Below are 25,457 nucleotides of genomic sequence, written 5' to 3'. Positions count from 1 at the left end.
AACTCTTCGACCCTGAGTCTGGATAGTTGGGTGAAGCGCTCGGATAGATGCCTTCATAAGCCCTCGCAAATCTCCTGTGTCGTGCCCTTCCAGGTCGTTTACTTTTCGAATGTACCCATCCAAGCCGCGCCTTAGAGTAACCTTATGCTCGACAGCGTCCATTAACAGCTTTAGTAATTGTCTGTATTTTTGAGATGAGGTGTTTTCATTGATTGAGATTGTCGGACTGACTTCCTCATCTTGGTTGTTATTGTCACAACGTTTCGGCCATTTTGCCCTCCGTCAGGTGTTTTATATCGAACTGGGGAACCGTTTGTTAGGAGTCTCGAACCCAACCCTTTATTATTATTACCGGGGTACCGTGTTCGGACTCCAGCTATTCTCTGTTTTGAATGTTACTTTTTCACTGCCTTCGTTCAGGATTGAACTCAGCACCTTTGGGTAACTGAAAACTTTGATACAACGTCTAGGACCACTCGGCCATATGTCACAATTCTTAGTTGGTTTTTGTTAATGTTAAACCTATGTTGTTATTCATGGTTTTCTCTCTCTATCAAAGGTGTCCAAATTGCATTCAGCTCTATGCTTGGTTTGCTCAGTAGGTTGTTATGTCCGAGCATGTGAGCTGTTTCTTTAAGTTTTCTCACTTTCCAGTGGGTCTCTCTGTTTATTATTTTTACTTCATCCCATAGGGGGCGATGGTCCCCCCCCTCTCCATCCAGACATGGTTGGCTATACCCGATTTTTCCGTCTCCTCTTTAGTTACCGCTTTTCGTGTTCTTCCACCCTTACTTTAAGGGGGCGGCATGTTTGTTTGTAAACCTTTCTGCAACTGCATGGGATGGAGTATATGCAGTTTTTGGTCATGTTCTCCTCCATGTGGGGCTTCACTCGTACCAGGTGTCGTCTGAGTGTTGACTCGCTCTTGAATACCGTCCTGATGTTGTAGGGGGCACATAATAATAATAAAGGGTTGGGTTCGAGACTCCTAACAAACGGTTCCCCAGTTCAATACAAAACACCTGACGAAGGCCGGAGGGCAAAATGTTGTGACAATAACAACCAAGATGAGGAAGTCAGTCCGACAATCTCAATCAATTAACAGCTTTGTTCAAGACTTTCATTAGCCTAGCCCTAACTATCCGGCCCTCATACCGCTTGCTAGCCAAGCGATTGAGGTCTTGTTTAGCTAGGGCTATCTCTAGGAGTCCCCCCCCTCCACCGCCCGGGTCAGCCTATTCTCTATACGCCTTAGCCTTATCTAGCGCGAGGCGTTGGCTGTGCTTGTTTTGGTGGGGACTTTTCCCTGGGGGTGGCTGGTTGCCTTTTAGGACAATCCTTGACCATGTGTCCCCTCCATGATCAGCGTCATGGTTTGCTCTCCAAACTTGAGCATGGCTGGATCGTTGTCGAAACTGTCTTTGCCCAGGACCATCCAAACTTTGTAGTCCCCGGTCAAAACGTTGTCGACCGCAGGCTGACTCGGTATGGCCCTGACATGTTTTCCGGTCATGTAGCACAGGACGTTCAGTACTGAGACAGTGGTGTTCCTCCCGTCGAGGTATACTGGCTGCAGCCAAATGTTCCTGCTTCTGTGTTCGGTCCTGGCCAGTCTTTTTGCATCTTCCTCTCTGGGGAGCAGAATGTCCTACATGGTGAAATTCCTCCTGCATATATAACTTGCCGAAATGTTCAAGTCAATGAGGATTTCCACCATGGTGTCTTTGTTGACACTCGTTAAACTCCTGGTCTTGAGGGCGGAAGTGATCAAGGAGAGAACTCTCTTTTCCAATTTTTCAATCTGTCCCAGAAGGGGTATGATGGTTGTTCCTTATTCTCATCCTGTTTGGTGTTGGACGGACCTGGGAGGGGATCGGCTGCCGCTGCCTTTTCTTTCTGCTGCTGGCTCTGTTGTTGCTGCTGCTTGGCCCTTTTGTTTGGGGTTAACTCTGGCCAGTCCTCCTGTGGTGTCGTAGACTGGTTTTGGCCCGTCTTCTGGCCCCTTTCCTTCCTTTTGCCCGGAGATTGAGTCATGGGATTTCTCCCATCGGGCTTTATTGTTAGTGGGATGGTTTTCGGGGCTTCTGGTGGTGTCGGAGTGTTTTGTGGAGCTTTGGCCGGTGGAGGTGCTTTATATTCCCCCCCCCCCCCCGAGAGCCTTTAGGGATTCCAAAGTCTTCCTGAAAAGCGCTTGGGTTCTACGGGCAACTCCATCTTCATCATCTTCCCCTTAGGGCTTTGGGAAGCTGCCCTCATGGGGAGTAGGTGCTGAGTGACTGGATGGGGGCTGAGAGACTGGGGGTGCCACGGGCTATGGACCACCAGTGTTGCCTTAGGCCTCCTTGTCTCCTACTTTGTTCATCTGCCGGGAGGCTGTCCTCGTGGGGAGTAGGAACGGTGGAGGTCTTCTCCGGCCGATGAGGATTGAGGTGGAGGGGGGGTTCGTTGGGAGTGGTCCCTCGGAAAGGTACCTCTTTTCCTCGTCATCGTGGGGTTGTCCTCTTGGGGAGCCTGGGCGGGTGTGCTTTCTCCAACCGACGAGGATTGAGGTGGTAAGGGTGTCGCAGGATGTGTAGCACCCAAATCGCATCTCGTTCCCTCATCCATCGCTTCCTTGAATCCCCCGTCTAGGGAGTGGCCCTCCTGGGGAGCCGGAGGCTGGATCGGTTGCCCTCCTGTAGCTGGATCTACCTGGGTCGCCGCAGGCTGCTGCCCTACCCTGGCTTTCTCCTCCTCTTTATCCCTCGTGGGAGGTGCTCCCTCCGATGGGGAGTACTCGAGTGGGGCGATGTGGCACATCTGAGGTGGTATACGCCTTTTCCCCGGCATCACGCAGAAAAAACTGCACGGGCCGCTGACGCGGACCAAAGTGTAGCAGGGGAGAAAAGAAAATGCAGGGAAATGGGAGATGGAGGGGAGTGGGTGAAGAAGAGAGAAAGTGGATTGACTTCCCCTCACGGGGATGTTGGATTAATCAGGTCAGATCCCCCGCAAGGGGGGGAGAGCAGCGAAGGAAGATGAAGTGGATGCTAGTGGGTCAGAGTGCCGCATCGCAGTTAAGAGAGGAGAGCAGAAATGAAACACCCGCTCTTCCCACGTCATCCTACCCACAAACAACCCCAAGGCGAGAAAGTGAACCTGGTTTGCTCAATCCACTGGGAAAGCAGCGAAGGAAGACAAAGATTGGGCCTGGTAGGTCAGAGTACTGCTCAGGCAATTAAGATAGGAGAAAATAGACCATTTCAACCTCGGAGAGGAGGAAACGAAGTACCCAACTAACTAAAGCTTACCCGACCAGGTCATGTCTACCAAAGAAAGTGTTGTCGGTCCCGGAAACAGCAAACTCCCAAAGAAGGGATCGGTTTTCGGGTCCAGACTACCACACAATGGCGTCGGTCCTGGAAGGAGCAAAGAGGGTCCTGACCCCCCAAAAAGGGGGTTGGTCCCACTAACAAAAGTTAATGTGTCACAAAAGTGACACCTTGAACTTAACCCGGGGTGGGGGGGGTCAAGTGGCAGAGCCCTTTGAAAAAAATCAAAAATGAGGTAACTGGGAGACAGATACTACACTTTGATCTTGGACAAAAGGTTAAGTAAGTGAAAATTTTATCACCACTATACCAGACAAGCTTTGGTGACAACGTTTCTTTGATTGTTGAAGTCTCTTTTTGTTTATTGATGCTGTCTGTTTACTGGTTATAAAAACAAGTTCTAAATATATAGTAGGGGATAAAAAGTAATAAAAGATTATAAAAAATTAATATTATTGAAACCACTTTCCCAGTTGAACAAGACACACGAATTCAGGATTGAAATTTTTCCATGCACCATACACTTGTAAGTTATATTTTCATGTAAAAGTAGATTTTTATTATATAAAACTACTTAATACTATAATAATAATGATAATTATAATATCTTTTTTTTAAATAAGTCTTCAGCTAAATTCTCCTAAACAAAAGTGATATTCCACATTTTTTGGTACTCCTTGAGCATTGAGTTAAACGGCGACTCGGCCTATTTGTTTATTAGTCGCTCCTTTACAAAGGCTAACGCATGCTCTGATAACATTTTTTTTATTTAATTATATTTGCTTAACTTTTTGAATAAATATTAAAAAGAAAACCATTTATTGATAATTTCTCAATTTTACATACGTTTTTAATTTATATGCACGGATAACTTTTTAGTAAATATTTACATTAGGTCCACCTCCACATTGTTCTTTTAAATGACGAGTTATATAGATAATACTATTGGGTGGGGGGCAGTATCAGTCGCAGAAAAGTAGATTTGTTTATCGCACTTAGATTTTCTGATTCAGCATAGTCAAATACCTATACAAGTCGTCATTTTAAAGAAAATTTGTGGAAGTGGACCTAATGTAAATATTTACTAGAGGCTAATTGTGATATTCGTTTTCAGAAAACCGAAAACCTATAAAAGTAGGCACCGCCAAAAATGGCCGAAAAATGAAGTTGTTGTTGGTTTTTAAAACGAAATTACATTTATTAAAATCCATTATTTCTGAGTAACTTTTTTTTTCCAGAAAGATAAAACCCTGAATTTTATCATATAGAAAACAGAATAATGTAAATTTTTTTCTACTATTTTTAATTAAATTTTAAATGTTAAATTTTCCCAAAAATTTTTTGTCTTGCACAAAAAACGTACATAAATATTTTTAAAAAAAGGTTTTTGAAATAATTTATTTATTTGTTGTCTAACTAAGATTTAGGATGATTTTCTATGAGAATATGCAAAAATATATAAGTACCTGGATTTCAAATAATTCCACTTATTCATATAGGCAACCAGTTACTTCGCGTCGATCTAGATCGACAATGTTTACGTTTGTAGTTGATAAAAAGCAAACTATTGAAGACCAAACAGGCAAAAAAAAAACCTTTTTTTTCAGTGACGAAAATTTCAATGTATTATTAACGCTGAGGCTGGCCAGTACCAGATGGGTGACCATTTGTATGAGTTTGGTTTTTAATGTGTATGTGTGTGGGGGCCAGGCTCCCCAAAATGGAGGGGGGGCAATTTAAAGCAGAATAAAAAAAATTTATTTCAGCGCGTTTTGTCCACCGTAGTCGAAAGGCGGCAAACGTTTTCAAACGGGATCGAAAAAATGATGCTATTTTTAACACAAAGGGCACAATATTTATCAAATTTTTTTTTTTTTTGTATCGATTCTTCAAAGCATGCCCTGTTTAATAATGGTCATGCATTATTCGGCTCGCTAAAAAAAATTGTTAATTTATTTATCAAAGATTTTAAAATGGCTTTTTTCGTATAAATATTAAACATTTTTTTTTTTTTTTTTGCTTAACTTAAATTATATTTCTTAACATATTCACCGAATTTCACACTTCAAAACTCAAAAGCGGGATAATTAAACACAATCGAAGTTCTGATATTCATAAGGTATGCAAACAATTTTTTTTTTTTTTTTTAATCTATAATTCTGTCCCTTACAACAACAACACAATGTATTGTATTCAGTTTTAGATAATTATTTTAAGCATATTTGTACCCCCTCAAAACAAGGGGGGGGGTTGTATGCAAAAAAATATATATATATATAAATATCGTTTATGAAAAATAAGTACACTGTTATAAAGTTCATTCTTCTCTTAATAATCGCTAAAAATTTCGTATTGATCAGATAATTACCTGATTTTTGGTAGATTTTTAAAAAGACGGTCCATCAAAAAGTACTTACTTCCGCCCCCCCCCCCCAGTTTTGGCGGTGCCTATATAAAAGTCATCATTTTAAAGAAAATTGTGCAAGTGGACCTAATGTAAATTTGTTTATGCTACCGTGCACTCGGTTTATTTTATCATCAGATTCATTGTCAGCAATCTTGAGTACCCCTAAAAAAACAAATTTGAGTGCTCGGTGTTCTGTTGTAGCTAAAACCAATATTTACCATTCAATTTAATTTATTAAGTTTTGAAAATGGAAACTTATTTCATTGATTTAATCGCTGGCGTCCACAGCTTTTAATTTTTATGCAACAAAAAGATTTTTACTTAAAAATGTTATACTGCAGAAAATTGGGAAAATTTGTTTACAAATTACAAGTGTTGAGTGTTATGTGAGAACAATAAAAAATGGCCGACACGATACGGTTATATAGGTACTAGCAAAAATGGGCAGATAAAGATAGAGGGACCTAGTTTTGAAAGCCGATTTATCATAATTTTTTTGTAGGTTTATGACTAGTTTTTGATTGTATTTGAAAGATTAGAGACTAAAGTTAATTTCCTAAAGGGAAAAAATATTTGTACATGTAAAAAAAATTATGAAAAATGTTTTCACGACGAGCTAACCAATTCAGCCAAATTTTGAAGTTAAATAAATTCATTGTAAAAATCCTTTAAAAGATAAATATTAGTTTCCTGAGTCTATTTCAAAGATATTTAGTAAAGTCCTAAGATATTGAATTAAATTAAAAAAAACAAAAAACACCTTGTTCGTACAAAAAAAATAGCTTAATTAGCGCTCAAAAAGCAAGTAATTCTGCCATTCGCCAAAATGCAACAAATAAAGATTTGTAAACACGATTATGTGGAAACCCAAAATTACAGCCAATTGAAACGCTGTTTCAAAATGAAGTCATGATATTAAAAGGCAGTAGGAGTGTCAGTTTTCTTTTTTTTTTCCCCCAGACGTGCATCCGTACATTCCTATTCTGAACGTTTGTATCAATTTTTTTCATTTTTTAATTTATTTTTTATGTTCCTGTTTTTAAATTAATTTTCTTTTTAATTATAATTTGAGATTATATAAAAATTGTTACGCCGACAGTTTCATATTAAAATCTTGCATATAAAAATTATATGTAATCTGTAATTTTAAAAAAAAGTAGAAATATTTTTGCTATTATAATTTTTTTTGTGAAAATATTAAACGATGCTTAATTCAATGGTAATATCGGTAGTTTGAGAAATTCATTTTTCTTCGAGTTATATCGAATTCATTAATACAGACTTTAAGGGCTTTTTTCATAATGTTCCTGTAAAAATTAAATCATTTTTTAAAAATTGCTATAATTTTCGATGCTTTATTTGCATAAAAGCAAAAAAAAAAAAATTTTTTTTTTTAACTACAGAAAACCATAACTTAAGGTATTTTTTGTTTAAACAAAATAATACATTTTCGCTAAGATTTAAATAAAAATAATGGTTTCATTATATTCCATGGTCATTATTTGATAAATACTGAAAATTTCATTAAAATTGGTTAATTTCCTGATATTTGGTGAATTTTTAAGTAAAGGGAAGGGGTCGAAATGTTTATACATTTTGAGCATCGGCATTCATTTTGCCTGTACCAGGTTATATCTTTGGAGTCTATAAATAAAACAAATTACTAGTATTAATTCACCCAATAAATGTTATAATAACGTTTATTGGCTAGGTTTCTTCCAGTATTTTGTTTTATTTTTATTTTTAAGCTGTAATTGAGCCCAAGTTAAGGATAACTTTCTAAATCTACAGAACCTGAATGGGGGGCTTCGTAACTATTCTGTACTTTCACCTAACAATTTAATAAACTTGGGATGGAAAATTGATACTCTCACCAGAAGATATATACTGATAAAGTTCCATATCAGGGACTGAATATGATAAAACACTGTTTGCTGCTAACTTTGAATTGGGTACTTTTCTAGTTTGCCAATATTTTTGAAAGTATTGGTGCTTTTGTTTTGTTTTTGTTGGGATGGGGGTTGGCAAAAAATATGCGCACTTGTGCATATAACAGTAGCCACCACTCATAATATGTAGAATTACATTGCTTAATATCCAGAAAACTACTTATTTGCGGAAAATTTAAATGCAATATTTTATGTTATAAGTGGTGGTCATTGTTGTACATGCAAGCGCGTGCATGTATCTTTTTATTACATCAAACTTGTGGAAAAGTATCTTTTCACTATCGTGAAAATTAGTAGCCGGACCAAATTTTAAATGTGATATTCGTTTTCAGCACACCCTAATCCCCTTTCACCTAACAATTTAATAAATAAATAAACTTAGGATGGGAAATTGATACTCTCACCAGAAGATATATACTGATAAAATATAACATGCCAAGAATTTTTTTAGAACATTCATTTTTTAAAATTTTCATTGAAAAGTACCCATAAACAACATAAATTGCCTTTTTGTAGATTTAGAATATCAATCATCGAGAAAAAATGGTTCAACATTGAGATCACATATTTTATGTTATAATTTAATTAACCTGTAAAACCTTTCGAAATTCTTTTTTATTATGACTTTTTTCCATAACAAAATCTGTTGCATTAAAAAAAAAAAAAAAAAAAACATATGAAGAAAATTCAGTTTCATCAACATAAATGTTTTTATATGGATTTTGTGACCATGGTCTTTATGTATATATTAATCAGCATTAACTGGCTTTACAAAGATATCAAACTTGACCATATTGTGAAATATCAAAATGTTTTATATGAAGTCGCTGGTACTACATTCCGCCATTTTGAATTTAGCCCACTTCTTTAAAACACTTGTAGGAATGGTTCTAGTGGAAAACTCATCATGAAATTTGGAATATACACTGTCATAAGATAGATAAATCTTTTGTCAAAATTATAAAAAAAATAAAATGACCCTTTTTGAGATAATTCAGGTAAAAGGTCAAGGTCAACTTTTTCAAATTTGACCTTGAAAAAATATTCCCAGATAAAATTGTAGATCTATCCAAGTACTTTAGAAAGATATATGAATGAACTTTGTAGGCCCATAAATAACAGATATCGTCTTTTAAAGTTGGTCACCTCTCCATAAAAATTTACATTTTTTTAAAAAGGTCATGGTCATATCTCAGAAACCTCTTGACCTTGAGATGTGTAACAGGTGCCATTCAATTCCTTTCATGGACATCTATAAATGTAGCAAATTTGAAAAAAATCCGTGTTAGACATGGTTTGTGTGCCCCCCCCCCCCAATTTGTCGATTTGACATGGAATGAGCCATTTTTAATTTATTGTTTAAATTTTTTTTAAATATTAAGTTTTAATATAAACATGTCTCTTGTCAGCTATTGTATCGCCAGATTAAAACCGATTTGAAAATATTATTGCACAAATATTAAGCATTTTGTAGCCCCCACCCCTCATATTTTGTTTGTCTCTTTTTACCGAACAAAAATGAGAATTCAGTAAAACTGTTTTTCATATTTAATATACAAATGTTTATAATATTAATCATTAAACTGTGTAAATCTTAAAACCTAACAAAATTATAACAAAGATTAATTATTAATTGCAGTTTGAAGAAGATAAACAAAGGTTTTAAAAAATCATTAAGTCGCTTCTGCTTAGTTCGTATAATTAACATAAATCTGACGTCACGGAATCATACGCATTTTTTTTCACATTCATTTGGCAATTTTGTTATACTTTGCTCTAATGAGCAAAGTATAATCCCCCCCGCCCCAAAATGACAAAAGTGTTTATTAAAATTATATTTTCTCATGCAGACTTTTCAAGAAATGTCTTTACAATTATATTTTCATACATTTTATACAATAAATGTTTTGGTTTTCAAATGGCGCTCGCCTAGTTTAAACAATTATGAACATGTCTCTTTCATTTTCTGTTTTTAATAATAAAAATATATATATATATATATATACGTTTCAAGAAAAACTTTCCCCGTTTTCATTAATTAAATCGAAACATTTCTCGTTAAACAATAAAACATTTCCAATATAGCAGCTAATAACGCCTGCACTGTTTTGGTTTCTCTCAGCTTCTCATCCGGAAAAGCCCTTCCAGCCAAACCAGATATCCGGTCGCCGAGGTCAGCTATGCTTTCTCCGGATTGTTGTTGGATTTTTTTTTTTTTTTTTTTTTTACACAGTGATCACCACTTATCAAGGCCCGGAAGCCACTCAGGGATAAGGGTTATTGCAAGTACATTACGTTAGTGTGGAGATTTGCTGAAGTGTTTAATTAAGGGGGCGGTTCATCAGGAATTTGTTAACATTGGACTTGAAGACATCCAAGTTGTAGTCCGGAGGGAAGCAGGCAGACGGAAGAGAGTTCCACAGGCGTGCAGTTCTAAGAAAGAAGCTTTGTTCATGGAATCCACCTTTTGATTTAGGCACAGATATAGAGTGGGGGAAATTTTTCACAGTGGATTCAGCTAGACGGGTGTTTTTCGTGAAAGATTGGCGAGGGGGGGACCAGACATTGGAGTTCAGACGAGCACCTGCCATGGAAATAACGATAAAACAAGGATAGGCTCGCAACGTCTCTTCTGTGGGAGAGAGGTTGCAGGGTAGAGAAAAGGGCATCCCCCACTAAGCCACGAAGTCTATTTTGTACTCTGTCAAGGCAGGATAGGCTGTTTTTAGCAGCTCCTGCCCAGATATGGCAACAGTATTCCATCCTTGGACGTATTTGGCTTTTATATATATTTGAATCATTTTTCTCATTGCGTCAAGGGGACTTCATTCTCCGGAATACTCCCCTTCTAAAGCTGCTTGTAATTGCCCCCATTTCAACTGAGGATTATCAGTTATCTGTTGGCAAATAAACCTCGAGGCTGATCCCGACGTGTGTTCACATGCCAGCAAAATTACCTCCCTGTCCGTAAGATCATAAACTGTTTTTTTCTTCAAAATAGAATGTATCCAATTATCCAATTCACCCGGATCTCCTCTAAATTCGGTAGATTCCAATCTCCCCAACAGAGCTAGAGAAATTTCCGCCGCATTCCGCCGTTCCCTGGGAAAACTTTCTTATTGGCCACGCCCCATAACTAACTCAACCAGGGCTTCCGCCTCCTGTATATTCTGATCGGTGTCAACCTCTCCCTTCCGCAGGAGCGATTCGCTCCTGACTGCTTCAGTCGACATTCTCACAATTAATCCAGCTATCCCCTCAATATTGATTACTTCTCTACGCCCAATTAATCGTTTGAACAACAACAAAAATAAGAACTTCCTCTTCAGACTTTAACCCAATATCATCAACAAAAGAATAATAATAAAAAAAATAATTAGACAATCACAACCAAAATGTTTAGGCAAAACAATAAAAACTTCTTCCACCTTCTCTCCCCTTTTTCAAGCTTATAATTCAATAAAGAAAAAAAATATAAGCTTCATTTAGGCCTCAATCGGATCACAATCAATTGTTTTAGCATTAAAAACAACAAGCTTTCTCTCAAGCCTTTTAATTCAACAACAAAAAATATATAACTCAATCCCAGCAGGAAAAGTCTATGCGACAGCGATTGGTCGGTTTTAAACAACCTTCGCTTGTACCTGCAACCATCACCCCTTCCTTTCATTAATTTATTGATATTACTGCTATGGGGTTGGAAGCATGCACGACCAACCGTTAATTTCACAGCAACAGCAAAAAAAATTACTATCTCTCTCTCTCTCTCTCTCTGATCCTTCTTACTCTCTTTCTCTCTAGGCCAAATTGCACAGACAACAGAAAGAAAAAAGGTTCGCTTACTTGCCTGTCTTCTCCTCGTCCTCTCTGTCTATCTGTCTGTCTCTCTCGTCGCTTCACGACGCGCACTTGTCGAATGTTAAAAAAGTGTCTATTTTCTCTGTTTTCCTTTTCTTTTTTGAAATGTTCAACCGTTTTGTTTCAATCGGCGTTTCTTTTCCTCTCTCTGTTTTCTCTTTTTTTTTCAAAATGTTCAAACGTTTTTTTTTTTTTTTTTTTTTTTTTTTCAAAACAAAATGTCCTTTTCACTCATGCAAATTGTTTTTCTGGCTCAAAGTCTTTCTTCAGGCGCTGTTTTTTTTTTTTTCTTCTTCAGGCGTCTCTTTATTGGTTTCCTTTTCTGTCTCTCCTTCCTTTGTTTTCAGAAGTCCCTGTCTCTTTCTTAGTATGTCTTTTCTTCTGCCACCAATAATGTCACAATCCCAACTGTTTTTTTTTTTTTTGTGGTAACAAAAAAGAAATATTAAGTCTCACCCCTTTTTTCGGGTTGATTATCCTTGTCGCGGTCACCAATTGTAATGCCTCCTTCGAGGAGGTGGTTAAGGACTCTTATTTCTCTGGATTTTTGGCATGTGTCGTCTAGACTCGTCTGAGGCTGTTACATGAAATTTGGTATGCTGAAAGCGAATATCGAAGCGGCAGGCAGGAAGAAAGACAACAATTTTAGTCTATCTACAAAAGCTTAATTCTCATTAAATTATGTACAAAATGTTTTTACAATTCTCATTCAGATTTTGTCAGTTCTTTTCAAAGTCTCAACTCTCTTCAGACAGCGACCGACGGATGGATGAGGTGGGGAGGGGTCCTCTCTCCAGGGAATGGCGGGTTTATACGACCTGTTCTCCCCGAATTCAACAGCAATCTGTTTAATTTTAGAGCGCATCGACCCGATGTGGGTGGGGTGGAAGTCTTCCCAGCCAATCAAATCCCGCTCTGAGACCCCATTCAAGACCAAAAATCACATAACCTCGAGGTCATCAACCATCACTCAGCCAGTACAATATGTTTGTCTAACATCCTCGCATTTCCTGTTGTTGAGTTTTTCCCAAATAACAAAATATCTCAGGTCTTCCAACCCCCCCCAAAAAACAAATATATCCATTTTGACAGTGAATTAAAATATATCTATATTTATCTTCTCTATCTTAAATCCTTGAGTTATCTGGCGTCACCCGGGAATACAAAGCTACCTCAGCATAGTTCTAACGCTCCTCAATGGGGGATTACGTTACAGACTCCTTTGTTTCCACTTTTGTTTAATACACTTCTCAACTTCCCTCATTCCATCCTCATATCACCCTATGCCTTGAGGGTCCTTCTATCCACTAGTCATCATTAATTCTGGTTCCTGTAATAAATCTGGTAGTTGAATACTTCATTTTCTCTCTAATTTTGCCTGTTCACATGTTCTTCATTTAACCTCCACAACTTTCTTCTAGGAACTTGTTACGTCATGAATTTTCTTCAGCATGAAACTCCAAATAACTGGTTTATGCTGTGTCATGATTTATTCTCCAGGAATTGCTTTCACATCACAAAGAGCTTTCCTTTTCCTAACTAGCATATAATCTATTTGTGTCTTTGCTGTATCAGATCTATACTTAACAAGATGGCTTTCTTTTTTTCTAAAAAGGGTGTTTGCAATCGAAATGTCAAATGGATATATTGGTTAGAACTTGATCTTGCAATCGACATTGTTTTTCTTTTTTCATTTTTATAATGTAAAAATTTTATGTTTATCTGAATATTTTGAAATATATTTTGTTTTTCAAATGAATTGCACATAGGACAAGCATCTTGTTAAAATGTTTTGTTTCAGAGCTGAAAAATATTTTGAATAAAATGATTCTACAAAAGATTTCAACTTTGCAAATCATTCTTTGAAACATTATTTGGAATGAAAGAATCTTATATCACCAATTATATATTTTTTAATCAAATGATTAAAAACAATCATTTTAGTTGAAAATAAAATAAAGTTATTTTTAAACATGTTTTTGCTAGAAAGTTCAGTATTATTTACTAAACTAAGTTTGTGTAACTTGTCTAATAATGATCTCATTTCTGACATCTGTCACAAGCAAAATTTAAATAGTTTTATGAGGGAATGTTCATTTATAAAAGTGTGTATTAATTCTCTACATAGATTTCAAACTTGAAAAAATCGTTTTTTTTATGATTATATTGTACTAATCACTGTGAATGTAGTCTAAAAAATCACAATTAATTGTCTTGTACTGTAATACAAATTTATTTTCTCCATTTAAAATTTTTGTAAAATGTAATATGAAACAGACTATTTTCAAGATAAAATTATTCTAAATGCCCAAAATAAAGTTGTTATTCTTATTTTTTTCTTCTAGATTAGACCGGCTTTTCCTCTTATTAGAAACAGGCTCAACACCATTGATAAGGAGATCTGCAGCTGAGCAGTTGGGAGAAGTACAAAGACTTCATCCTCATGAGTTGAATAATTTGTTATCAAAAGTAAGTGAAAATTTTTTCATCCATTGCATTACTCAATTCATTCAAAATAAAATCATTGTCATCTATTTTTGATTGTTTAGAAGATGAAAAGAATGTTAAAACAATATTGAACTTTTTGATTTCATCCCACATTTTGCAAATTCTGTATTTTTCTCATTTCTACATGATATACAGATTGTTTTTACTTTTTATTCTTGATTGATTGTTTATTGAATTATTTTTATGGAAATCGCTCCAAACAAAGTATGAAGTTAATAAATCTAAGGTGCTATAAAGAACCAAAGATGATTATTGCAAAGAGAAAAGATACATATTGACCTTAGTCTTGAAAAGATCAAGTTAAATGTAGGGAAAAACGGTGATTAGGAAGAGAGTTCCACAATCTTGCAGTTCTTGAAAAGAAACTACTGGAACAAAAACAGTACCTTATCAAGTGGGACAGAAATTCACCAGAATAAATATGAAAACCATGTATGGTCTGATAGTAGATATGTAGACATAAAGAATAGCCTCAGGTGTGTGAAAGTGTTTAGAATGATATATAAAACCTACTTGATGAGAAGTAATGAATCTAATACATGTACATGGAATTGAAGTTTGCTAAAATTTGAGATTAGTTTTTCAGTTTTCAATAATTTTAGATATTCCTATGCTGAAACATGTTTCTGTTGCTAGCTCTGACTGAACTTCAGAGGTCAGGGGTGGCATTGGTAATCTGTAAATTAAGCAGGGTTGTGTGATGCGTAAAATATAGCTTCTCCATATACCAATGACCGCTGTGCATGTGCCGAAAATGAGAGTCTGCTATTTTTCTGTAACCAGACATTCCATGGAAATCGCCCAGAAGAATGGGGCACATCTGGTCTGATACCTATATCAAAGAAAGGTGATATCTCCAAAGCGGGCAATTACAGAAGAATTTCACTTTCCCCAGTTGCAGCCAAGATTTATAATCGCTGTCTGCTTAACAGAATTGAACCTGTCATTGATGAAGTTTTGCATCTGAACCAGAATGGATTCCATAAGGGACTGTCAGCCATATCCCACATTCTCGCTTTCCGATGAATTGTTGAGGAACTGAAGAACCACAGGAAGGAGGCTGTCATAATTTTCATTGATTTCTGCAAGGCTTTTGACTCCATTAATCATACTTGAATGATTGAAATTCTTCCACTGTGATCACGCCGGAAGGAGATACAGATGAATTTAAGATAGACACAGGAGTTCTTCAGGGGGACCCACTTGCTTCTTTTTTATTCATAATTGTGTTCGATTATGTGCTTCGCACATCAATCACCAGTAGTGACAACGCTGAAGCAGTAGGCACCCTGCTCAAATGCTAGCAGACTTGGATTATGCTGACGACATTGCACTTCTTGAGTTGAAGTTGAGAAGGCTTGTCAAGAGGTTGGGCTGTATCTCAATGCTCCAAAAATAAAGTTCATACACCTAAATCAATCTTCTAATGCACCGTTGCTTTTATCAGATGGATCAGAAATTGACTGTTGATGACTTCAAATACGTGGGAGGCTATTCTGAAAGCAAACATGATGTGAATTTTAGGATCACACTAGCATGGAGTGCATTTCATTCTTTAAAGAAAATATGGAAACCTCCAATCACGAAAGAAACCAAGACCAATGTCTTCAAAGCCTGCATAGTCAATCTTTCTGTACAGCTCATAATCATGAATGCTAAGCATATCATGCTCCAAACATCTCGATAGTAAATATACAAGAATGCTTCAACTAGCCTACAACATATCCTGGAAAAGTCACCCAACAAACAAGTCATTGTATGGTTCCCAACCTTGTGTTTTTTTTTACATAGTATCACCACTTATCAAGACTCAGAAGCCATTCAAGGATAAAGGTTAAAGAGTGTACAGTAGTCAATTGGACAATATAGTAATCATTAGTAATGGAAATTCGGTAAATTTATTAACTTAAGTGAAACGGTTCATCCAGAACTTGTTTATGTTGGACTTGAAAATAACCATATTGTAGTCAGCTGGAAAGCAGGACAACGGAAGACAGTTCCACAGGCATGCAGTTCTAAGAAAGAAGCTTTGTTCATGGAATTTAGGTTTAGGCACAGATAAAGAATGGGGTACTTATTGATAGTGTTTTCAGCTAGATGAGTGTTTCTTGTGAAAGTTTGGCGAGGGGGGGACCAAAGATTGGAGCTCAGTCGAGCACTTGCCATGAAAATAACGATAAAGGAGAGACAAACTCGCAACATCTCTTCTGTGAGAAAGAGGTTGCAGGGAAGAGAAAAGGGCATCCAGTACTAAGCTACAAAGTCTATTTTGAACTCTATCAATCAAGGCAGGATAAGTCCTTTCTAACAGCTCCTGCCCAGATGTTGCAACAGTACTCCATCCTTGGACGTACCTGGCTAGATAGAGAATTGCATCAGCAGTGAAATATCTACTGGATTGATAGGATCCCACCATTTTTCCAGCAGCCTTGGCAACAGATTTAATGTATGTGTTCCATTTCAGATTAGAAGTAAAGGTCAAGCCTAGAAGCTTGTCAAAACATGAGGCCTCCCCAAGAAGAGAGCCATTCATTTCAATTGATGCCAGATGGAGATCAGAGCGTTGATGATGTAAAGATAAAAGCTTGGTTTTAGATGCATTAAAAGTAACAAGCCACCTCTTTCCCCATTGTACCACATGCTCAAGATTAGAAGAGAGAATTGGAGAGAACTTGGTCGTTTACGGTCTTAGATGTACTCCCATAGATGGTAGTGTCATCAGCATAAATGTCTACGAATGATGTAAGGATGTGATTTAGAAGATCATTAATGTAGATCAGGAAGAGAGTTGGGCCCAAGATTGACCTCTGAGGGACTCCAGCATTAATACCGTGAGCTTCTGATCAATCACTACTCTTATGAACCTATGAGAGAGAAATAATTTAATAATTGAGAAGACATTTCCAGCTATACCATAGCTGGAGATCTTGTGAAGTAAACCTTGAGCCATACCCTATTAAAGGCCTTTGATATGTAAAGAGCAAATGTCCTAGAAACATTGAGTTTTGCTAATTCTATGAGATATAACTGTAAGCACATCTGCTGTAGATCTAGCAGAATGGAAACCATATTGCATGTCACTAAGAAGGTTATTTTTGCTGAGATGGTTGATTACTTCTCTATTTAACACAAATTCCAGCAACTTACTCATGACGCACAGAAGATTTGTCTGTACTGAGAGGGAGATGAGTGATCACCTGAATTCTTAAATACAGGGCATACTGATGAGATTTTCCAAGGTGATGTGAAACAATTCTCCTTAAGACAATGTTTAAACAGTTTTGTAAGTATGGGCACTAGTTCTAGTTGAAGTCTTTTGAGTACTATAATTGGAATACCGTCAGGGCCTGTTGCTTTACTGGAATCAAGGTTTTTGATTAGCTTGGCAACATCACGTCTTGTAAGACATAGACGTCTAGCACTTGCCAGTCATATTAGTCGCCATGATGAACCGGCAGAAAAGCTCTTACTTTGGACTCCAGACACAAAAAGGGAGAGTTGGACATCCATGTGTAACATGAAATCCATTTTTGAAAAGGAAACTGGTCTGGCAGGAACTGCGCCGGTTGCTGCAATGGCCAACCGAGAACTCTGGCAATCGGAATTTGTTCACATTTCACCTGCACCTACTAGCATTGGATGAAACAACCAACCTATTTCTTTCTGATTTTGTTTATTTCCAAAATTCGTTTCAAAATTATAAATAAAATTATTAGAACTTCAAGAATTAGATGGAGTTATCCCTCCCCCCAGCTAAAATTGTCATTATGTCTTTGTCGTGATTGTCTGAATAAAATTAAATTTGATTTTACTCTGTAAATAAAAAAACTTGATCAAATTAAGTGATTTTTCTTTTATAAGAACTGTATTTTATAAAGGTCACATACATAAGAGATTTTTCTTTATCTTTGTTATTTAGTATCTTTGCTACACTCCATATCTTTCTATCAAATATATCTCACTTTCCACAAGTCTCTTACCTGCATTGCAACTATGCAACCTACTAAACATGCAACCGCCTCATGCATGTTTACAGTGTGTATGCCTTTTTCCTTTTAGAGATTATAAAAATACTGTCAATCAGGTTGAGAATTATTGGATTATTCTGATGTATTCTTTCGATGGTTGGTGACATCTATAGGTGTCTTATAGCTTGCTGCTAATTGGAGGAATGCATCTTCTGGTTGTCATGCGAAATAATCTTCCTCGATGCTTGAATGTTCTCTTCTTAAGGAAGATCCCCACAAGTTTTTCTTCTTTTTATTAAAATTAAATTTTTCTAGATCTGTTGTATTCTTATGCCCATGCACATTAACAAGGTTATCTCTTAAAAGATATACTGGTGGTCGATCATTATAGAGGATAACTGCATAAAAGTGCTGAGACATACCGCATAGTACTGAGTGCACGGGATCACTTGAGAATGTGACAGAAGATAATCTCGAAAAGGTATTACTCCTCTGCACCCTTAAAATGTTAATACTTGGTAATTCAAAAGCACTATATATATATATATATATATATATATATATAAACTTACTAGAGAAACTAAGTTTGAAAATTAACCTTGTTTAAAAGAATCCTCACATATGACTATAATTAAAACTAAATTACTGATTATATATATATATATATATATATATATATATATATATATATATAATTAGCTTTTATCTATTTTAATCTCTAAATTTTAAATCTTGAATTTGAACAATGTTTTTTTTTTCTATTAGTTAAGACTGCCAGTTGCTCATTCACATTTTTCTGGACCACACCAGACCTTAATTATTTTTTGAATTTTACCATATTTTAACTCATACTGTGAGTTATTTTATAATTTTTTAATTGAACAGCTTTCTTAAATTTTTTTTTTTAAATTGTAGATAGGATTTAACTTGTTTTTTACTGCTCCTCTGTATTGAATTTGACACCTTGATATTTACATTGTGTGTGAACCTTTTTGTACTAATAATGCACTGCTTTGAAATCTTATCAAAAACCCTTTAGATATGAATGAATATATATTTTATGCACAATGAGTGTTGATACATGTTTCTTCCATGAGATTTTCCTTATCCAAGAACTCCGATTCAGATCACTTCTTTGGTGCCTTTTTATTAGATATTGAAATTGTTTTCAGGATTATTCTTCATGCGAGTGTACTGAATATTAACTTTTGTTTCATTTTTACCATGGGGTACATCTAATTCCTGACGGATTATCTTCCAAGAATTTGAGTTGATTTACATTTGAACTTCCTTATTTTTTTCTTTTTCCTCTTACTTCTTCCATACTTCATTTGCCCTGGTTTATTTATATTTTATAATTCAATTTTTTTAGCAGAACTTTATTGAAAATGTCAAAAATTTTGAAATTTTTTAAAGATTTGATAATTTAAAAAAAAAATTCTTATTACTTCATTATTTTTTTTAAAAATATATTTTCATGTATTTTTTTTAATATATCTTGGCTTTTATTGTTTTTTCTAGCTCTTCCCATTTTTATCACTATTATATTACTCCCCTCTCTTTTTCCCCATTTTTATTTGTATTTTATGTTCCTACGTAATTTTTTCCCCTTATCGTTTTAACTTATTCTGTTGTTTACTCCTTTTAATTGGGTACAGTCTTTTTATCAAGATAGGTTTGCCTTATTGAAAATTTTATTTTAACTTAATTTTATTACTAATATATATAATGGTTTTTCAAAAGTTTTCATTCAAATTTTATTTAAAAAATAAGGGTCTTCAAAAAGTGTGTGACCATTTTCTCATGTAAACTTGACAACTGGAGCATAACACATGTAGTTCTACCAAGCAAGACAAACTTTTCTATTTCCTTCTACGCTGAGGGATTATTTCACCATAACACCAAAATGAAGGAAAAAAAAAAAAAAAACTTTTGGGCTGAACTACCCTGATGAGACTATTTTTAGTGAAATATCGGTAAAATATATATATATATATATATATATATATATAATAAAAATGTTATTATATTCAACACTTAAATGTTTTCATAAATTTTTTATTTAAATTTATTTTTAGTTGTTCAACTATTAACAAAAATTGAAATGGCTGAACTGTTTAAGAAACTAAAATGCATTCTGGTGGATTTAATTTCGCAATTCATCTCTTTTTAATACTGTTTTTGATTTGAAAATGAAAGTATTTCTGTATTAATTTTTTGTAATTAAGGCAAAAACAACTTTAACAAAAACTTTATAAGTGATTGTCATTCTTGTGATGAATACACAATGAGTTGAGATATTTGATCATTATTTGTATGTGGCATCACACACAAAAAAAAAAAAGAAAAAAATTGAATGAAAAAGAAACTGCTAATTTAAAAGTTCTGGTAAAATGCATCATAAAATGTATAATCATTTTGTAAAAATCGTTTTGTTTTTGATATTAAGTAGGCACCGCCAAAACTGGGGGGGCCGGTCAGTACTTTTTGACGGACCGTCTTTTTAAAAATCTACCAAAAATCAGGTAATTATCCGATCAATACGAAATTTTCAGCGATTATTAGGAGAAGAATGAACTTTATAACAGTGTACTTATTTTTCATAAACGATATTTATATATATATTTTTTTTTGCTTACAAAACCCCCCCTTGTTTTGAAGTGGGAACAAATATGCTTAAAATAATCATCTGAAACTGAACAAAACATATTGTGTTGTTGTAAGGGACAGAATTATAGATTAAAAAAAAAAAAAAAAAAAAATTGTTTGCATACCTTATTTTGACGTCTGAATATCAGAACTTCGATTGTGTTTAATTATCCCGCTTTTGAGTTTTGAAGTGTGAAATTCGGTGAATATGTTAAGTAAAATAATTAATTTAAGTTAAGCAAAACAAAAAAAAAAATTTTTTTATATTTATACGAAAAAAGCCATTTTAAAATTTTTGATAAATAAATTAACAATTTTTTTTTAGCGAGCCGAATAATGCATGACCATTATTAAACAGAGCATGCTTTGAATAATCGATACAAAAAAAAAAAATTCGATAAATATTGTGCCCTTTGTGTTAAAAATAGCATCATTTTTTTCGATCTCGTTTGAAAACGTTTGCCGCCTTTCGACTACGGTGGACCAAACGCGCTGAAATAATTTTTTTTATTCTGCTTTAAATTGCCCCCTCCCCCCATTTTGGGGAGCCTGGCCCCCACACACATACACATTAAAAACCAAACTCATACAAATGGTCACCCATCTGGTACTGGCCAGCCTCAGCTTAATAATACATTGAAATTTTCGTCACTGAAAAATAAGTTTTTTTGGCCTGTTTAGTCTTCCATAGTTTTCGTCTCATCGAAAGAAAACGTAAACAGAGTCGATCTGAACTCTTCGGCGACGCGAAATATCTGGTTACATATATGAATAAGTGGAATTATTTGAAATTCAGGTACTTATATTATAATATTTTTGCATATTCTCTTAGAAAATCATCCTAAATCTTAGTTAGACAATAAATGAATAAATAAATTATTTCAAAAACCCTTTTTTTTAAATATTTAAGTACGTTTTTTGTGCAAGACAAAAAATAACAATTGTTAACTTTTTGGGAAAATTTAACATTTAAAATTGAATTAAAAATAGTAGAAAAAGTTTTACATTATTCTGTTTTCTATATGATAAAATTCAGGGTTTTATCTTTCTGGAAAAAAAAAAGTTACTCAGAAATAATGGATTTTAATAAATGTAATTTAGTTTTAAAAAACAACAACAACTTGATTTTGCGGCCATTTTTGGCGGTGCCTAATATTAAGTAATCAAATTACAAAAAGAAAAATTATTTGTCCAAATTATTTATAGGTGTGAAACACACCAGATTAGGATAAACATGTACGTGTTCAATTTCATTAAATAATCCTCCTGAGTAATACCTCTTCTCTTTGGAAAGCAGATGTGTTTACTATTGCATATTCTCATTAAAATTATACTTAGTATCAATCTTTGCTTTTGTGTCGATACAAGCAAAAATGAACGTGTTACTCTCATCTTCTGCCACACGCATATGTTTTCTTTAATGGTTAAAATGGTCTTGATACACCACAGTTTTACAATACAGAAAGAAATTCTTCAGACCAATCTTTGCTTTTACTTTCTCACTCTTTCTCTCTCTCTTTCTATATATATATATATCTCTATCTATCTATCTATCTATCTATATATATATATATATATATATATATATATATATATATATATATATATTAGCAGTTCAGCCCGGCTTTGCTCGGACCCTATGTACTGTTATATGGGACATCTGGTTTATTCAAAATCAATAAACTAGAAATTTACAATCCCGTTTTCTGTGAAATTTTATAACAGTGAATATTTATCATCTGTGTTTTTAAATATTAAAAAGTAAATATTACCTCATTAAAAAAATAAACTTTTATTCGTCGGGAGAAAATTTCCGATTTCATCCGAGCCGATTAGTGAATATACTTTCGGTTTACCATTTTGAAATGACAAAACATAACGATTCTGACTATAATACACTTTTATTTCTTTTTTTTAAATCGTTAAAATAGTAACACAGAAATTATTATTAAATAAAATAAAAATATTTTCAGTAAATGCGGAACTATTTTTACCCATGCACCATGAGTTGATGACTTCCGATTTACAATATTTCAATGTTTAATCGATAAGTACAAAAAGATTCCCTATTTTTTTACTTTTAGATTCATTTGTCCATCTTAACTTTTATAACGTTTTGTTTAGATTTTCCTGAAAAAAAAGTAGCATCCATTTTTTTTTCTATCGACTTCATTTTTGGTTTTACATGCAAACTTTTCTCCCCCGAAGGCCCGTCTCACGTTTGTATATAACAAAACATTTTATTTTTTTTTTTTTTGTAGATTTCAGTGTGCTAAAACCGAAACTGTAAACCATTTCCATCGCAAAAACTACTTTACATGATATGAGGATTTTACTTTTCCGAAAACTTGATCACTTTTCCATGTAAATTTACTTTAACATGAGCACCCACTTTCTGGCCACCTGAGAGAGGGGGCATTTTCTTTCGTGCTTTTTGCATATAAGGTTTTTTGACAAGGCAGTTTGGTATAACAATATTTACCAGCCTTCGTTTATGCTCGCGCATAATGTAAATGATGGCTAGGGCTGTGAAATGGAAAATAGTCCCAGAGTCCAGGGGTTATTACCATGCAAAGGAAATCAAACAAAAATAAACACACAAAAAATGCTGCTCTCTCACGTGGCCACAAATGGGTGCTCATTCCAAGTTACATTTACATCGCAAAATGATCACCCACTTTTCGAAAAAGTAATTTCTTCATATCATGAAAACTACTTTTTTTTGCGACGGAAACGGTATGCAGATTCATTTTCAGCACACCGAAATAAATCTATAAAGCATTATTTTCTTATATACGAACGTGAGAGTGAAAAATAATAGTGTTGGGACGATTCCTAATTTTTACCGATTCTGATTCCAGGAAAATATTGATTAACGATTCCGATACCAAGTATGATTCAGATTCCTAGGGAATTATTGTTTCGAAATATACCAGGTAGTTTTATACTTATGGTCGGGTAGTTCCCAAATATGTTCCCTAACTTTGGAAGAGATATTTTATGTCTACACCGTCGTGTTTTGGTTTAAATAAAATTATTATATAGTAAACTAAACGGAAAAATTTATTTTAGAGAAAATGTATTTTACTTAATTGGTATACAGAAAAAAAAAAACAAAGAAAATAGAATTTATCCTTCAGAGCAAAAACAAATAAAATAGAATTTATATAACAGAACAAAAACAAGAAAATTAGAGAATAAATTAACACGATTCATTATTTTGGTCCTCATAATTAACAGATTTAATGAATTAAATAAAAAAAAATATAACGGAAGAGAAAGAAAATATATACTAATTAAATATAAAAAAAGATAAATATTTAATTTAATAATTTATAAATGAACATGCGTAATGCAAAAAACAATATACCACGTGACATGGCGCTGTAGATACAAAATAACCCTTCCAAAGTTAACGACCATATTTGAGAAATACCATTAATCGAAAGTTTTTGTGTTTTATACCAAAAGGTAGGTATAGCGAAAAGTTACAATTAAAGGAATTTCAAAAACGATTTTTTGTTTGGCTATTGATAGTTGTATTTGTGACGGCAGTTCTTCAGACCTCCATAATTCACAAAGAGTAGTTAACACCTATTGTTTTTTCTTACTTTTTCATTGCTTTTACACGTTGTTTCTAACGTGAAGAATAAGTTTAGCCAAACCAATTTTGAAATAGGGTATTTCAAAGGGACACATATAAAAATGATACCACTATAAAAAACAAATGAAATACTAGATAAAATTGAGCAAAAATAATTACCAAAATTACAGAAAAAGATTAAAAAAAAAATAAAATAAAACAAAAAATGGTGAAGTTTGTTGAGTGAAATGAATTATTGAAAGAAAATTAATTGATTGAACTAATAGAAATGTTAAATAAAAAAAATGTCACATTTCAATATTTTTTTAATAATGAAATTCTCAGGGTTGTCAAAATTAAAAATTAAGTGATTTTTTTTTAATTAGACTTCTTTCGAAGCTTGTTACCTTGAAAAATACATTTAAAACCCTGTTTTTTTTTTGTTTTTTTTTAAATAAATTGAAAAAAAAAAACGCAATTAAAAAAATTTAATTGATAATTGAAACTTTAAAAACATTAAACATTGAAAAATTACTTATCTCACAAATTTACGTCCAATAAAGTAGATCCAGTCTTCATACAGGAATTCGGTTATAATAAATATATTTTTCCCAAACTTAAAAATTAAATTTTTTTTAAAGAGAGTGCTTTAAAATCGCCGGGGAATGCCGCCTAAAATTTTAAAGAAGTAAATTTTAGGAGTTTAGTGCCTTTCAAAGACGGTTATCATAATTTATTATCATCATTTAATTTCCTTTTTTCCTCCCCCCACACCTTTCCACGTGGTTCAGTAGTAAACCAGTGCTCCTGTTGCTGTTTAGTCATCTAACTTTACCTAATTTTTAATTTCTAGTTAAAAGAATTTTTCATGAATAGAATCATCATTTTTAAAAATTATTTTTTTAGTTGTATAGTATTTACTCTTTGAAGTTAAGGAGGGTTAAAAAAAATTGGTGACGCCTAATGGTGACTTAGGCAAAAAAAAAAAAAAAAAAAAAAAAAAGACACTGCGATTTCGACCCTCACTAATAAAACTGCTCTGAGTGACTAGTTGGTAATTTTGCTAAGTCGTGGACCAAAGAGTTAAAGATTTCAAGAAATTCAACGAATTTTCATTTGGTCCAAATTTTAAAAAAATATATGGAAGTATAAAATATGTTATAATATTTATTTAAAAAATATTTAGAAAAGAATGAAAAACAAACACTTCTATTATTTTTTTTT

At 34.1% G+C, this 25,457-nt stretch overlaps 1 protein-coding gene across 1 annotated transcript in view; it reads left to right on the top strand.

Annotated features, from left to right (window-relative positions):
• The window catches only part of LOC145247885 (TATA-binding protein-associated factor 172-like), a 179,301-nt gene that overhangs the window by 127,369 nt on the left and 26,475 nt on the right, over positions 1-25,457 (top strand). Inside the window, exon 2 of the mRNA XM_080109496.1 lies at positions 13,871-13,994. Coding sequence (XP_079965622.1) covers positions 13,871-13,994 — 124 coding nt within the window. The remainder of the gene's footprint in view (positions 1-13,870; positions 13,995-25,457) is intronic.

This window comes from Euprymna scolopes, chromosome 26 (genome assembly GCF_053919585.1).
Source record: "Euprymna scolopes isolate OS-2025 chromosome 26, ASM5391958v1, whole genome shotgun sequence".
Classification (NCBI taxonomy): Eukaryota; Metazoa; Mollusca; class Cephalopoda; order Sepiida; family Sepiolidae; genus Euprymna; species Euprymna scolopes.
This window is presented reverse-complemented; position numbering and strand designations above follow the sequence as displayed.